Genomic DNA, 12,162 nt, shown 5'->3' with positions numbered 1-12,162 from the left:
TTCACCTACTCTGTCTCACAAAGACATGGCGGCTGGAAACAAAAATCACAAATTTGGACTCATCAGACCAAAGGCCAGATTTGCACCAGTCTAATGTCCAATGCTCGTGTTTCTTGGCCAAAGCAAGCCGTTTTTTCTTATTGGTGTCCTTTAGTAGTGGTTTCTTTGCAGCAATTCGACAATGGCCTGATTCACGCAGTCTCCTCTAAACAGTTGATGTTGAGATGTGTCTGTTACTTGAATGCTGAAGCATTTATTTGGACTGCAATCTGAGGTGCAGTTAACTCTAATGAACTTATCCTCTGCAGCAGAGGTAACTCTGGGTCTTCCTTTCCTGTGGCAGTCCTCATGAGAGCCAGTTTTATCATAGCGCTTGATGTTTTTTGCACTTGAAGAAACTTTAAAAGTTATTAATTTTACGTATTGACTGACCTTCATGTCTTAAAGTAATGATGGACTGTCGTTTCTCTTTGCTTATTTAAGCAGTTCTTGCCATAATATGAACTTGGTCTTTTACCAAATAGGGCTATCTTCTGTATACCCCCCTACCTTGTCACAACACAACTGATTGACTCAAACACATTAAGAAGGAAATAAATTCCACAAATTAACAACGCACACCTGTTAATTGAAATGTATTCCAGGTGACTATCTCATGAGCTGGTTGAGAATACCAATAGTCTTCAAAGCTGTCAAGGCAAAGGGTGGCTACTTTGAAGAATCTCAAATATAAAATATATTTTGATTTGTTTACTGCATGACTCCATATGTGTTATTTCCTGGTTTTGATGTCTTCACTATTATTTTACTTGTGTAGAAAATAGTAAAAATAAAGAAACCCTTGAATGAGTAGGTGTGTCCAAACTTTTGACTGGTACTGTATATTCATATTATTCCAGGAGGCTGGAAGGCAATGTGTATGTCATAAGAGCTATGGTGATGCTGCTTTTATTATTCTGTCTAAATCAGAACGTATAGCTAATAAATGAATTTATAGTTCACAGCTGAATTAATTAAAAAAAAATATATATATTGTCACACACAGGATAGGTGCAGTGAAATGTGTTGTTTTACAGGGTCAGCCATATTAGTACAGCCCACCTGGAGCAAATTAGGGTTAAACCTTGCTCAACGGCACCGACAGATTTTTCACCTTGTCGGCTTGGGTATTTTGGTTACGACCTTTTGGTTACTGGCTCAACGCTCTAACCACTAGGCTACCTGCCGCTTCAATGCTGAATGTAGGCTACAGTAGAATTGACTGATGAATGTAATGCTGAATAGCCAGATTGTGTAGTTATTCTGTTGTATTGTACTCGGCAGGAATTCTGTGCACCCGAAGCTCCATTTCCCTCAGCGAATGCATCCAGCAGTTGGCCAGGCAGCCCCCCCAGCCCCTTTGTCCTGCTGCCCAACTCCAGTGCCCTGGCCTGGGCCTCCAACATCAGCACTCCCCCCTCATGGCCCCCGCTTAGCGCCCTGAGGCTGCTGGCCTCCCTGGAGGGCCAGTCATGTATAGATGCGTGCCAGAGCGCAGGCCTGATCTGTGAGCCCGCCTTCTACCGCTTCATCAATATCAAAGAGGCCTTCAGCGGGTGAGCTGCTGCTGCCTCCCTCCACCACCATGTGATCACACCACCATCTGTTACACAACATTACATCTTGTAATTTAACATTTAGCAGATTCTGTTATACAGCACGATCACTGAGGAAACAAACAATGAATATGTGCATCTTAAATTCTTCTGAATATCCTCCCTCATTCTAATGCACTACCCAATGTGCTTTGGTGTAATGATATTGATAGCCATTTATGAAGCCTTTTTTTAAACATTGATTATAATGTAAATCACATTACTTAATATGAATAATGATATATAAAGAAATGTATCTCTGGTGTTTCTGCCCAGGCTGGAGGTGCAGTGTGAGGGGGTGGAGGCTGAGATCAACCACATCTTCCCAGCCTTCTCAGTGGAGAGTAGTGAGTGTGGCCTCCAGAAAGACCGTCTGCTGTTCAGCTGTGCCGGGGCCAACACCAAGTACCACCGCCTCTGTCCCTGCAGGGACTACCGTAAGGGCCAGGTGGCGCTGTGCAGGGACTGCTTATGACTGTGACCAGCACCTGGGGGAAGATGACCGGCCACCCCTCCCTCAGCCTTGGCCATCCCAGGGGCCCTTTCTATAGGTGGGAGGGACACTGAGGAGGATGGCCTTGCTGGAGGTCACTGTGGGTGACACAGAGGAACCGGTAGGGTCGGTCACCATGGGGTAGAGGAGCAGCTGTACAAAGATCACTGCTGGTATCATTATAGCACAGGGGGGAATGCTTCACGGAACTGGACAGCTGGATAATGTTAAAGTAAGAAAAATGAGACTCCCTACCTGCTGCTCTGACCGGAGGCTCAGTGCATTGGCAATTCTGAAATTACTAGAATACCCGGTCGCCAAACCCACAAAATGGCTGCCAAACAAGACGTGTGGCTGACATGATGCATCTCAGGGAAATGCATGATTGTACTGTACCCTGCTAAAGTGATGATGCTGCTATAAGGTGAAAGTTTTACAATAGTCTTTATGGACTACATTTGGTCCAACAACAGGAACGTTAGGGGGATGGAGTTATGAGGAACACAGAAATGAGGGGATTCAAAATTATATCCCTGATAATTGTATTGCAATGCTATAGTTGCTAATATCTGCATTGCTTCAAGTGACATGCAGATACTGTATGGAATGTAATGTTCTGTGAAATACTTTGATCATAATGCAGTTGGGATATTTGTACAGTAGATGCACTACTAGATGTAATATTTTCCATGTCTCATACATTAGTATATTTGTACATACAAGTGTTGATTAATAAAAAAGACAATTGAAACATTCTGGTACAACTCTTTTCTGGTACAACTCTTCAACTCTAAAACAAGTTTAAGAGTCAGGTTACGTCTTGAGACATGAATGAGTCTGTAGATTTAGAAAAGCAATTGAGTGTAAAGCTGTCATCCATCTTTTTTGGTCAATTTCACAAAGCCAAATGGAAGAGAATGTTCTAATGACTTCTTTCAGAGCTGGTGATTTCTTTGCAGGCACTGTTGGCTTGGACTCATTTAGTTCATGGAGTGGTGCCTAAATACCCACAGACAATTCGTGAGAAGGTTGCCAGAGTGGGTGGAAGGCTGCGTTTAGATGGTGCAGATCTCAGAGTGAGTTCTGTTCGGACGAAGAGTAGTGTTGGCTTATCCATGGCTCTAGGTGCAATAGATCCCACCTCTCACTCATCTCACCACAACCAGCAGCTCTACAGTTCTTTGCCCTCTTTGTCTGTCCGACTTCAGGATTTTCAGTCTTGTAGACACCAATGATTTACTGAAGTAACCGTCAAACACAAACTTATACTTGCCATACCCCAATACCATGATGAGACCCAGTAAAGTGAGTTTGCAGGGGAGCTGGTCCATGTCCCAGTCTGTCTCTGAGGGAGATTGAGCTGGAGGTAGATGTTGAGAAAGCCCATATACTGTAGACAATCATTCAATTATCCCTTTGCAATCAACAGGGTTGATAGCCCTCATCAGCATTTCCCATTCCCTGACCTGGGTGTAAAATGAACGTCATCATTCACTTGTTGAGGCTGCCAATAATGTACTCGTATTCATTTACATAGATTTTGATATAGAGGCACCAATATGGATTTAATGAAGGAAACTGACGGAGACATTTCTACAACATCTGATGTGAATTTTACGATTCTTCCAATGGTATAGACAAGTAGATCACTCTTTCATAAAACACATGGAAGACACTCAGAATCAGTCATGTGTTTCAATCATTTCAGAGAATGACATTAACCGACACATCAGACAATCTGTGCTGATGACTAAAAGTTTTAGTTCCAAACTCCTGTTTGTCCTCCCACGGTCTTCTCCCTCCTGTGGTTGTCCTGATTAAGATTCCATTGCCAGGTTGTGTATCACTCCTCTCTGGAGGTAACAGAGAGCCTCGCAAACTCCACAGGGGGAAAATAGAGATGGTAGAAATTAGAGAGATGAACCTACCTTCAGGCCTGAAGCGAGAGAGGGAGGATGTCTACAGGCAAACCTGCAAGCTCTAACTTCAAACAGGTGTCTACCATACAGGGTTCCTATGGGAACCAGGCCACTCATAGTCCTGAGAGCTCTATATTAAACTTTTATTTCCAACGGACTGTGCCAACGTCATGTCTGCACACGTTTTTTGTGGCAGTCCGTCCAGATATTAAAAAGGAAAATGGCTCATTCTGTCCAACAGTGTAAATAGTTTTAATGGAATGGTGAGATATGTGAATTTCAATCTGCAATGAGAAACTTTTTCCAATTAGGTCTTTCTTCCTTTAATGTTTTGTCCAGTAGATATATCTACTACTGACTTGAATCACAGCTATAGTACAGTGCTTTGTTGAGTATTGGTGCGGCGTGTATTGTTCATTATGTTTTTGTTACATGATTTAAGTGAGGTGATATGGGATTTAATGACATAATTTTATAGTGCCAGAAATAATCTGCCAACTTTTTCTACCACACTAGCCTGACTTGCACAAAATGGCTGAGGTGACGTGAAAGACATTCTCATCCTAGCTGCTCCAGAAATGCTGAACACTCTTAGCCAAGATAAGAGAAGTTTTAATGAGATATGTTGAGAGAAGATGATTGGAATTTGCCAGCTTAATGAAGGTGTTTATACTCCATTGTCACCTGAGTTTAATGGAGAGACACATTTAAGCCCATTCTAATCATAATTTTCCTGTCTGTGAACTCAAGTTGAACTTTAGCTTGAAAAAGCACAGGCACAGGAGTGAGAACTGAAGGATGGAGAGGAGAGAGATGGGAACGGGGTGAGGGAGCGAGGGAGGCGATGAGCTTTTCCTGTTCCAACTAACTTTGAACCTAAATTCAATGACATGGTGATATTTTTTGTTGAGTTCACGTTGAATTCATGTTAGTTGACAATTTAACCAAATGTAAATCAAAACTAGACTGACTGACGTCTGTGCCCAGTGGGGAGGCTCTCCCTTCGCCCAACCGTCCTTTTGATTGAGATGTTAATCTGAGGTCCTGACTCTGTAGTCACTAAAGATCCCATGGCATTTACTGAAAGAAAAACCCCATCCCCTCACACTACCTTTGCCAATGACATAACTCTATTACAGACCATAGATGTTTCTCTAATGCTGCAGGTAATAGCCAGTTCACATTCCCCAGCTGGTGTAACTCCACCATGCGTTGAGCAGCAGTCTAACTGTGACTTTCTGAGGTGAAAGTGGACTGAAGCAGCAGAGAGGTCTATAATGTATTATTATCTCATAAGCTACAGTGCAGCTCTGCTGGTCGGGAGATAAGAGGATTAGACTGTAGAGAGCCAACAGCACAGGTTGGAGCATCTTGACTCTCAAGAGGCTGTCTTTGATTTTATAAGTGTGTTGTTTTCTGGAGAGTGTTCAACTGTCATGGTCAAGAAACAAACTTGGAAAGGGCCATTTAACTGCCATGTAGTTGTTCTGGCTCACCTAACTCCCTCCAGCTTACTGTACAGGTCTTATCAAATTGTATTAGTCACATATTAGTGCTGAATACAACAGGTAGACCTTACAGTGAAATGCTTACAAACTCTTCCTCAACAATACAGAAAAAAAAAACACATGAGAAATTAAACACACAAGAATGAAGCTACATACAGTGGCAAGAAAAAGTATACCTGGATTTCTGCATAAATTGGTCATAAAAATGTATCTGATCTTCATTTAGGACACAAGACAAACACATTCTGCTTAAACTAATAACACACAAACAATTTTACGTTTTCATGTCTTTATTGGACATACCATGTAAACATTCACAGTGCAGGGTGGAAAAAGTATGTGAACGCTTGGATTTAATAACAGATTGACCCTCCTTTGGCAGCAATAATCTCAACCAGTTTTCTGTAGTTGCGGATCAGACCTTCACAACTGCCAGGAGGAATTTTGGATCATTCCTCTTTACAAAACTGTTTCAGCTAAGCAATATTCTTGGGATATCTGGTGTGAACTGCTCTCTTGAGGTCATGCCACAGCATCGCAATCGGGTTGAGGTCAGGACTCTGACTGGACCACTCCAGAAGGCATATTTTCTTCTATTGAATCAAATCAAATTTATTTTTATATAGCCCTTCGTACATCAGCTGATATTCTCAAAGTGCTGTACAGAAACCCAGCCTAAAACCCCCAAACAGCAAGCAAAGAATAAAAGACGGTGGCTAGGAAAAACTCCCCAAGGAAAAACTCCCTAGAAAGGCCAAAAACCTAGGAAGAAACCTAGAGAGGAACCAGGCTATGAGGGGTGGCCAGTCCTCTTCTGGCTGTGCAGGGTGGATATTATAACAGAACATGGTCAAAATGTTAAAATGTTAAAATCTTCATAAATGACCAGCATGGTCAAATAATAATAATCATAGTAGTTGTCGAGGGTGCAACAAGCACGTCCGGTGAACAGGTCAGGGTTCCATAGCCGCAGGCAGAACAGTTGAAACTGGAGCAGCAGCACGGCCAGGTGGACTGGGGACAGCAAGGAGTCATCATACCAGGTAGTCCTGAGGCATGGTCCTAGGGCTCAGGTCCTCCGAGAGAAAGACAGAAAGAGAGAAAGAGAGAATTAGAGAGAGCATATTTAAATACACACAGGACACCGGATAAGACAAGAGAAATACTCCAGATGTAACAGACTGACCCTAGCCCCCCGACACATAAACTACTGCAGCATAAATACTGGAGGCTGAGACAGGAGGGATCAGAAGACACTGTGGCCCCATCCGATGATACCCCGGACAGGGCCAAACAGGCAGGATATAACCCCACCTACTTTGCCAAAGCACAGCCCCCACACCACTAGAGGGATGTCTCCAACCACCAACTTACCGTCCTAAGACAAGGCCGAGTATAGCCCACAACGATCTCCGCCATGGCACAACCCAAAGGAGGGGGGGCGCCAACCCAGACAGGAAGACCACGTCAGTGACTCAACCCACTCAAGTGACGCACCCCTCCCATGGACGGCATGGAAGAACACCAGTAGGCCAGTGACTCAGCCTCTGTAAAAGGGTTAGAGGCAGAGAATCCCAGTGGAAAGAGGGGAACCGGCAAGGCAGAGACAGCAAGGGCGGTTCGTTGCTCCAGCCTTTCCGTTCACCTTCACACTCCTGGGCCAGACTATACTTAATCATAGGACCTACTGAAGAGATAAGTCTTCAGTAAAGACTTAAAGGTTGAGACTGAGTCTGCGTCTCTCACATTGGTAGGCAGACCATTCCATAAAAATGGAGCTCTATAGGAGAAAGCCCTACCTCCAGCCGTTTGCTTAGAAATTCTAGGGACAATTAGGAGGCCTGCGTCTTGTGACCGTAGCGTACGTGTAGGTATGTACGGCAGGACCAAATCGGAAAGATAGGTAGGAGCAAGCCCATGTAATGCTTTGTAGGTTAGCAGTAAAACCTTGAAATCAGCCCTTGCCTTAACAGGAAGCTAGTGTAGGGAGGCTAACACTGGAGTAATATGATCAAATTTTTTGGTTCTAGTCAGGATTCTAGCAGCCGTATTTAGCACTAACTGAAGTTTATTTAGTGCTTTATCCGGGTAGCCGGAAAGTAGAGCATTGCAGTAGTCCAGCCTAGAAGTAACAAAAGCATGGATTAATTTTTCTGGCGTCATTTTTGGACAGAAAATTTCTGATTTTTGCAATGTTACGTAGATGGAAAAAAGCTGTCCTTGAAACAGTCTTGATATGTTCTTCAAAAGAGAGATCAGGGTCCAGAGTAACGCCGAGGTCCTTCACAGTTTTATTTGAGACGACTGTACAACCATCCAGATTAATTGTCAGATTCAACAGAAGATCTCTTTGTTTCTTGGGACCTAGAACAAGCATCTCTGTTTTGTCCGAGTTTAAAAGTAGAAAGTTTGCAGCCATCCACTTCTTTATGTCTGAAACACAGGCTTCTAGCGAGGGCAATTTTGGGGCTTCACCATGTTTCATTGAAATGTACAGCTGTGTGTCGTCCGCATAGCAGTGAAATTTAACATTATGTTTTCGAATGACATCCCCAAGAGGTAAAATATATAGTGAAAACAATAGTGGTCCTAAAACGGAACCTTGAGGAACACCGAAATTTACAATTGATTTGTCAGAGGACAAACCATTCACAGAGACAAACTGATATCTTTCAGACAGATAAGATCTAAACCAGGCCAGAACTTGTCCATGTAGACCAATTTGGGTTTCCAATCTCTCCAAAAGAATGTGGTGATCGATGGTATCAAATTGAAGCCATTCTGTTGTTGACTTACTTCTGTGTTTTGGGTCGTTATCCTGTTGGATCACCCAACTTCCATTGAGCTTCATTGGCAGACAGATAGCCTAACATTCTCCTGCAAAATGTCTTGAGAAACTTGGGAATTCATTTTTCCGTCGATGATAGCAAGCTGTCCAGGCCCTGAGGCAGCAAAGCAGCCCCAAACCATGATGCTCCCTCCACCATACCTTACAGTTGGGATGAGGCTTTGATGTTGGTGTGCCTTTTTTTTCTCCACACATGGTGTTGTGTGTTCCTTCCAAACAACTCAACTGTAGTTTCATCTGTCTACAGAATATTTTTCCAGTAGCGCTGTGGAACATCCAGGTGCACTTTTGCAAACTTCAGACATGCAGGAATGTATTTTTTTTTGGAGTGCAGGGGCTTCTTCCGTGGTGTCCTCCCATGAACACCATTATTGTTTAGTGTTTTACGTATCGTAGGCTCGTCAACAGAGATGTTAGCATGTTCCAGAGATTTCTGTAAGTCTTTAACTGACACTCTAGGATTCTTCTTAACCTCATTGAGCATTCTGCTCTGTGCTCTTGCAGTCATCTTTGCAGGATGGCCACTTCTAGGGATTGTAGCAACAGTGCTGAACTTTCTCCATTTATAGACAATTTGTCTTACTGTGGACTGATGAACATCAAGACTTTTAGAGATCCTTTTGTAACCCTTTCCAGCTTTATGCAACTCAACAATTTTTAATCTTTGGTCTTCTGAAGTCTCTTTGTTCGAGGCATGGTTCAGATCAGGCAATGGTTCTTGTGAATAGCAAACTCAAATTCTGTGAGTGTTTTTTTTATAGGGTAAGGCAGCTCTAACCAACATCTCCAATGATTGACTCCATGTTAGCTGACTCCAATTAGCTTTTGGAGAAGTCATTAGCCGAGGGGTTCACATAATTTTTCCAACCTACACTGAATGTTTAAATGATGTATTCAATATAGTCAAGAAAAATACAATAATTTGTGTGTTATTAGTTTAATCACACAATGTTTGTCGGTTGTGACCTAGATGAAGATCAGATCAAATTTGCTGACCAATTTATGCAGAAATTCTGGTAATTCCAAAGGGTTCACATACTTTTTCTTGCCACTGTACAGTGCATTCGGAAAGTATTCAGACCCCTTGACTTTTTTAATGTTCAGCCTTATTCTAAAATTGGTTAAATAGTTTTTTCCCCTCGTCAATCTATAAACAATACCTCAAAATGACAACGCAAAAAGAGGTTTTTAGAATTGTTTGCAAATTTATAATAAGAGAAACTGAAATATCACATTTACATAAAGTATACAGACCTTTACTCAGTACTTTGTTGAAGCAAATTTGGCAGCGATTACAGTCTCAAGTCTTCTTGGGTATGACGCTACAAGCTTGGCACACCTGTATTTGGGGAGTTTCTCACGTTCTTCTCTGCAGATGCTCTCAAGCTCTGTCAGGTTGGATGGGGAGCGTCACTGCACAGCTATTTTCAGGTTTCTCCCGAGATGTTAGATCGGGTTCAAGTCCGGGTTCTGGCTGGGCCACTCAAAGACATTCAGAGAGCTGTCCTGAAGCCACTCCTGCATTGTCTTGGCTGTGTGCTTAGGGTTGTTGTCCTGTTGGAAGGTGAACCTTCGCCCCAGTCTGAGGTCCTGAGTGTTCTGGAGCAGGTTTTCATCAAGGATCTGTCTGTACTTTGCTCCGTTCATCATTCCCTCGATCCTGACTAGTCTCCCAGTCACTGCTGCTGAAAAACATCCCCACAGCATGATTCTACCACCACCATGCTTTATCGTAGGGATAGTGCCAGGTTTCCTCCAGACGTGACGCTTGGCATTCAGGCCAGAGTTCAATCTTGGTTTCATAAGACCAAAGAATGTTGTTTCTCATGGTCTGAGAGTCGTTAGGTGCCTTCCATCTGGCCACTCTACCAGAAAGGCTTAATTGGTGGAGTGCTACAGAGATGGTTGTCCTTCTGGAAGATTCTCCCATCTCCACAGAGGGACTCTAGAGCTCTGTCAGATTGACCATCAGGTTCTTGGTCACCTCCCTGACCAAGTCCCTTCTCCTCGATTGCTCAGTTTGGCCGTGTGGCCAGCTCTAGGAAGAGTGTTGGTGGTTCCAAACTTCTTCAATTTAAGAATGATGGAGGCCACTGTGTTGTTGGGGACCTTCAATGCTGCAGAAATGTTTTGGTACCCTTCCCCAGATCTGTGCCGACACAATCCTGTCTCGGAGCTCTATGGACGATTCCTTCGACTTCATGGCTTGGTTTCTGCTCTGACATGCACTTTCAACAGTGGGACCTTATATAGACAGGTGTGTGCCTTTCCAAATCATGTCCAATCAATTTAATTTACTACAGGTGGACTCCAATCAAGTTGTAGAAACATCTCAAGGATGACCAATGGAAACAGGATGCACCAGTTTCAATTCTCATAGCAAATAAGTCAAGTTATTTCTGTTTTTATTTTTATTACATTTGCACAAATGTCTAAAAAACTGTTTTTGCTTTGTCATTATGGGGTATTGTGTGCAGATTGATGAGGATTTTATTTTTAGAATAAGGCTGTAACGTAACTAATGTGGAAAATTCAAAGAGTCTGAATACTTTCCAAATGCACTGTACAAGGAGTACCAATAATATCTAAATGTGCAGGCATATGTGGTAGTTAAGGTAGATTTGGACATGTAGGCAGAGGTAAAGTAACTAGTTATCAGGATAGATAATAATAAGATTAAAATGTAGCAGCAGTGTATATGATGAGTGTGATCGTGTGTGTGGCGTCAGTATGTTTGTGTTATGTGTGTGGCGTCAATATGTGTGCGTCATGTGCGTCAGTGTAAGTGTGTGAGTGTGCGCATAGAGTCCGTGCAGATAGTCCGGATAGCCATTGATTGGCTGTTCAGCAGTCTTATTGCTTGGAGACAGAAGCTGTCTCGGAACATGCTATGGTACCGCTTGCATGCCAGATGGTAGCAGAGAGAACAGTCCATGGCTTGGGTGGCTGAGGTCTTTTGCAATTTTCTGGGCCTTCCTCAGACACTGCCTGGTATAAAGGTCCTGGATGGCAGGGAGCTCGGACCCAGTGATGAACTGGGCCGTCTGCTCCACTCTCTATAGAGCCTTGCGGTGGTGCAGCTGTAAATCCTCTTGGGGATCTGATGGCCGATGACAAAGTTGCTGTTGTGCCCTCTTCACGACTGTGTGGGTGTGTATGGACCATGTTAACTAAGATATGTGTACACCAAGGAACTTCCACTACATCCCTGTCGATGTGGATGGGGGCGTGGATGCTCTGAGCACATGCCCTGGTATTGCGTCTGGTCCCTGGCCTTGCAAATGTTCACTCTTCTAAAAGTCTTACTCACCTGAGCCATAGAGTGCTAGATGGCAGAGTCGCCCGGAACAGTGGGAACCCTCATGCATGGCTCGTTTTGTTTACCTCAAAGCGAGCATAGAAGGCATTTAGCTCATCTGGGAGGGAGGCATCATTGGGCAACACACGGTTGGGTCTTCCTTTGTAATCTGTAATAGTCTGCAAGCCTTGCCACATCTGAGGAGTGTCGGAGACATTGTAGTAGGATTCCATTTTGTTCCAGTATTGTCCTTTTGCTGTGTTTTTCAAGTTTCAAGTTTTAATGTCACATGCACAAGTACAGTCAAATGCCTTTCTTGCAAGCTCTAACCCCAACAATGCAGTAATCAATAACAATGTAATACTAAAAATAACAAGGTAGAACAAAAACACAAGATATAAGAAATAAGAAAAACACAAAGTAAGTAAGCATACCATATACAGGGTCAGTTCCAGTACCATA

At 43.2% G+C, this 12,162-nt stretch overlaps 1 protein-coding gene across 1 annotated transcript in view; it reads left to right on the top strand.

The window, feature by feature from the left end:
* LOC106601405 (alpha-1,6-mannosylglycoprotein 6-beta-N-acetylglucosaminyltransferase B) overlaps positions 1-2,878 on the top strand; it is a 76,728-nt gene extending 73,850 nt beyond the window's left edge. The window contains exons 17-18 of the mRNA XM_045720308.1: positions 1,324-1,595; positions 1,911-2,878. Coding sequence (XP_045576264.1) covers positions 1,324-1,595; positions 1,911-2,109 — 471 coding nt within the window. The 3' untranslated portion in view covers positions 2,110-2,878. The remainder of the gene's footprint in view (positions 1-1,323; positions 1,596-1,910) is intronic.
* Positions 2,879-12,162: the final 9,284 nt, after the last annotated feature.

Source organism: Salmo salar, chromosome ssa06, assembly GCF_905237065.1.
Source record: "Salmo salar chromosome ssa06, Ssal_v3.1, whole genome shotgun sequence".
Taxonomy (NCBI): Eukaryota; Metazoa; Chordata; class Actinopteri; order Salmoniformes; family Salmonidae; genus Salmo; species Salmo salar.
The sequence above is the reverse complement of the archived record's forward strand: the minus strand, read 5'-3'. Positions and strand labels throughout refer to the sequence as shown.